This window comes from Carassius auratus, chromosome 33 (assembly GCF_003368295.1).
Source record: "Carassius auratus strain Wakin chromosome 33, ASM336829v1, whole genome shotgun sequence".
In the NCBI taxonomy this organism is placed as follows: domain Eukaryota; kingdom Metazoa; phylum Chordata; class Actinopteri; order Cypriniformes; family Cyprinidae; genus Carassius; species Carassius auratus.
In genome coordinates this window covers 230,691-235,690 of record NC_039275.1, presented here as the reverse complement: position 1 = coordinate 235,690, position 5,000 = coordinate 230,691, and the positions used below count along the sequence as shown (strand labels likewise).

The 5,000-nt window shown below is 33.1% G+C and overlaps 1 protein-coding gene across 1 annotated transcript in view; it reads left to right on the top strand.

The window, feature by feature from the left end:
* Window positions 1-3,597: 3,597 nt before the first annotated feature.
* Window positions 3,598-5,000, top strand: part of gramd2b (GRAM domain containing 2B) — a 14,998-nt gene continuing 13,595 nt past the window's right edge. Inside the window, exon 1 of the mRNA XM_026217001.1 lies at window positions 3,598-3,779. Within this exon, the coding sequence (XP_026072786.1) occupies window positions 3,646-3,779 (134 nt within the window). The 5' untranslated portion in view covers window positions 3,598-3,645. The remainder of the gene's footprint in view (window positions 3,780-5,000) is intronic.

Sequence of the window (5,000 nt, the reverse complement as noted above, 5' to 3'; positions counted from 1 at the left end):
AATCAAATTGCATTTATTCCAATGTGTTAATTCTGGTAATTCTCAGATTATATGTTCATACAATTATATATTCAAATAAACTTTTTTTTCATTCAACATTTTAAATCACTTTTTATTATAATTATATTTATTTGTGGTGTGGCTTGTGTGTTATTTTAAAATGTCAAAGAATTTCCTTTTTTTATTAATTAAAAAAGGGTAATTGTAGTAATAACATGCTATCATTCAAAACGTGTAATTTTTCATTCACTCATTACTAAAAAACAAAATTGAAAATACAGCTTAAATTGAAAAATGTCATCACTGTTTTATATAAAAAAATAAAAAATAAATTAAAATCGGGTCCAAAAAGACCCGGAATGAAAAAAAAAAAAAAATTCAGATTTTAATGCATTGTAAGGGTTAAAATAAGAAAACAACTACAAGAACGTAATAGTTAAGATATTTATTATTTATTTTTATGCTTTTTTCTTTTGACTCCATAATTGCTAATATTCTTGAGAAACCTGGATATTTGAGGAAGACTGTAATCGAGAGATCCAAGAGCAGTGTGAGTTTAATGGGTAATCCAAAACCAGAATCAAACAAGCATGGGGACAAAACCAAAAATCAGTCCAAAACACAAACAAACAGGACTCGGAAGTACTAGGACCGCGAGGAAACCAGGTGAAGGAAAGTAAGGACTCCATGAAACACACAGAAACAGACCGGTTTAAATAGGCAGGATAATGACTATGAAGTGAAGACACCTGAGTGCAATTAACAGGTGTGCAATTAACTGTGATGAAGAAACAAGGCCTTGTGGGAATTGTAGTGCCTGAGGTGAGGTGCCTATGGGGAAGTGAGACCACTAGTGGAGACCCAGGGAAACACAGACCAGACACCGTGACAAAGACTCATTTTACAAATGTGATTTCTTAACCTCAAAAAGTAAATCTAAACAACTCTAAAAGCAGTTTATGTTGAATAGGGATTAGTTGCCGAGAGAAACTGTTAGTTAAATATCCTTCGGTGAATTCAAAGAACCAACGCCAAGCACAAAAGATTGAGAAACACTGCTGTAAAGTACAATAGGAAGATAATTTCAGGCTGTAAATAATGAAAACGTTGACAAACACGAGGAAATATGCCGTTGTATTTCCGGTTAGAGTATTGTATAATACCTCGGACGCTGTGTTTCCTGTTTGCAACAGTCTTAATCTTTACCAGCAAAAATCAGCAAAAACTAATGAAAAATAAAACTAAAATCAGTTTAAAAATTAAAAAAATTTTTAAATATTAAAATATCTAAAATTGGGGGAAAAATACTGAAAATGTAAAAAAAAAAAAAAAAACTTTTTAATAATTATTTATTAGTAGTCATTTATTAGTAGTAATTTTATCAATTATAATTAATTTGCTAATCACTTGTTATTATGAGGACTCACAGCATAAACACACTTTAAAGCAGTCCACATCAACATTTTTATTTATAATAATTCCTTTTTAATTGTATTTGCCCCTTCTCTCTAACATAAACATATTCATATTAATCCTGATAAGTAAAATATTTCCCGGTTAGAAATTAATTTTGCCACTTCATACCAGACATTAGACTAAAATCTACAGTTACTACAAAATATCCCCTATAATAAAAAATGTAAAAAAAACAATAAAGACCCTCAAAACTATTTAACCAACACAAGACAAATCAATGATCACAAACCTGACTCATCTTTAACCATATTTTTAAATGTAACTTAAAATGTTTGAAGCAGGACTGTCTAATAAAAAATTAAGAAACTGTATTTTTAATTTCATAACAGTGATGATATCTGTTTCTTGTCAAATACTTTTAAAGCACGTGTATATAAGGTATGTAAAGGTCTAAGAGTAGATGTTTCTGCTTAATAGGTACACTCAAAAAAATGATTTTTCACATTTGTTCACTTTACCTGAACAATTCATGTTGAATTAATGCAATTTTGGCTATTTTTCAGTTCAACATGATTGTGTCATGTTAAACTGACTTAAAACTGTGACTCGTTGGTTTAACATAAAGTTTTCATTTTGAAAGAACATGTTTCAATCAAGTACCTCAAAATAAGTTTTACACTTCCCATCATGCTTTGCACAAGACTGGATATGGGGAGAGAAAATGTTGAAATAAAGTGTTATTTTATGCAGTTTTTAGTAAAATGTGATAATAAGGAGACATTTCATGTCTAATGCTCTATTATGTGGGCATTTTAAAAGACTTTATATTGGTGTATTTTGTGCGAGTTACCATTGTGGTGAAGTGTGGAGCTTGTGGTTGGGTTGAGGACCTGCCTAGTTAGCTAAAATTATAAAAATAGGGAAGTTGCGGCTCAATGGTTAGAGGCGAACTGGCAATCGAAAAGTTGTGAGTTCGAGTCCTGGGCCTGCACAGGAATTGTGGGTGGGGGGAGTGCATGTACAGTGCTCTCTCCACCTTCAGTACCACGACTTAGGTGCCCTTGAGCAAGGCATCGAACCCCCAACTGCTCCCCGGGTACCGCAGCATAAATGGCTGCCCACTGCTCCGAGTGTGTGTTGTGTTCACAGTGTGTGTGTGTTCACTGCTCTGTGTGTGTGCACTTCGGATGGGTTAAATGCAGAGCACAAATTCTGAGTATGCGTCACCATACTTGGCTGAATGTCACGTCACTTTCACTTTTGTCACTTTCAATTACAACAATAAAGGTTTGAAAATGTAACATGTTTTGTCCATTTATTCAATAGAATTAAGAAAATGTAAGGTGCTTATATAAAGCAAGTAACAATAAGTTATTGAAAATGAGTAAAGTTTATGTATTATACAAGCTTAAATCACAGTTCATCAGTTTTCATAAAATGTATTTAATTCATTTACGTTAACTGAACATGAAAAGGTGAAGCTTAAACAAATATTAATTTTTGCGTTGGATTTATGTGATTACATTGGATGGAAAATTGACATCTAATTGAATTAAATAAGTTTTAACTTTTGGGGTTAAATATTTTTTTGAGTGTACAATGAGAGAAGATTAAAGAAGAAAAAATAAGAAAAAAAACTTTTACAGGTTCTACTGAAAAAAAGTTTACATTTTTAAGTTGAAGTGTCACTGCACATACTATTTTTTTAACATGTTTTTTAAAAGTTTTTTGTTTTACTTGTATGTAAATAACAGTGTCATCTGCATGTTTAAATATGTACAACAGGACAAGCATCTGAAAGTCATGCAAGTGCAAGTGCAAACTGAAAAAAAGTAGGGGTCCTAGGATCGACCCCTGAGGAACCCCTTTGGAGGAATCTCTTAAAGAGGATAAATGTGTTTTAATCTGGGTGCACACTGTTTCCTTGATGTAAGATAAGACTCAATACATTGTATAATTGTTACATATGTAATTGTATCTACCAAAATCTTCAAACGTAGCAATGAGTAGTTATTTTCAAACTTTTGCTTTACGTTATTAAATAGCTTTTTACACCTATTTACTCATTTTTGGAGATGCATTTGATCATCTCTTGACCTCGGTGTGTTTTTGTTTAGCTGTAATTCTGCATTAGTCAGCAAAACAGCAAAATCACTGATTAACTCAGAGCTGATTGTGGGTCAAAAGCTCCTCAAAGAGCCTCAGAAACTCTGATGGGAAACAAAGCACATGATCACAGTCATCCTGATGGAGAAACATCTGGTTTTTGAGGACGAGGTTCAGTGCAAGAGCAGAAACGATGCTGCGAGACCGATGTGCTCCGTTCCTCCACATCAGCAGACGAACGAGAGTGTGTTACTGCGGTAAGATCACGCCTCATTCAGTCCGCATGTTTCACAAGAATAATGCAAAATATATGATCGTCGTTTAATTGTCATTAATCAAACACAATGTCATTCTGTGTGTTGTACATCCAGGTTTATTTAAAAATATCCATAATTCCAGATATTGTGTAATATCATGTTGGAACAGAGCACATGGTTTGTTGACTTTTGTAAGCAGAAGGACTTTGTCTTGTGTTTTTTGGCAAACACTGAACATGATGGTGAACCGCCAGTCAGTGACAACAGATAAATAAATAATGCTAGGTTCATAATTCAAATCAAACCACCATCACAAAATCTTCCCTCAGTTTCATCTACATCTAAACTCTTAATTTTTTTTTCATTGGCTCTGGCGATTCAAAGAACCTTTAACATACATGGTCCCTTTAATATTCCTTACAGAGGAAAACGGTTTCTTTATTATTCAATTGTTCTTCACACTAAGAAAAAAATAAACAACAATTTTTTTTATAACTGATCACCGAAAAAATTTTTGGGTAACCAAAAATGGTTATTTTTTTGTAATTATAGTGAAAACCCCAATTTGGGACCTTTATGTTTAATATATTGTGAGTTTGAGACTGTGAATCTTTTTGACTGATTCTTTACAAGGAATCGTTTAGAGAGTCATTTGTTCATGATTCAGACTCCACTGTTCACACTCTAGTCATTATATTGATTCAGAATGTTAGTTTGAGGCTGTTTGTGAGTCATTTTAACTGATTCATTACAACGAATCGGTCATGAGTCAAACTCCACTGTTCAAAGTTCAAACTGTAATCGTTAGAGCGATTCAAATTGAGAGTTTGTGAGTCTTTTTGGCATTGATGAACATGCATGGGACCACTAAATGTTCTTTATAGTGCAAAAGTGTTCTTTACACAAAGAAAATATGTTTCTATTAAGAACCGATCTCTGAAAGCTTCATAATGGCATAAAGTTGTTCAACATTTAGAAGCAAGATCTGAGTTTATTCTGCATGAGATTGAGTTTACCGAACGACTCTTATTTCAGTAACACTAAACCGCAGCTTGAATGTTCAGGTGTAACTAGAAGAGACGGCTCAGGTTAAATAAAGCTATTACAGGTGGAGGAGATGGTAAAACAGCACAGCTCTGATGTCAGGCAATGAGCTTAAACTAGTCTTCCAGAAATGGTTAGAATTGCTATAATAAGAGTTTTATAGAAGATGTTTATAAG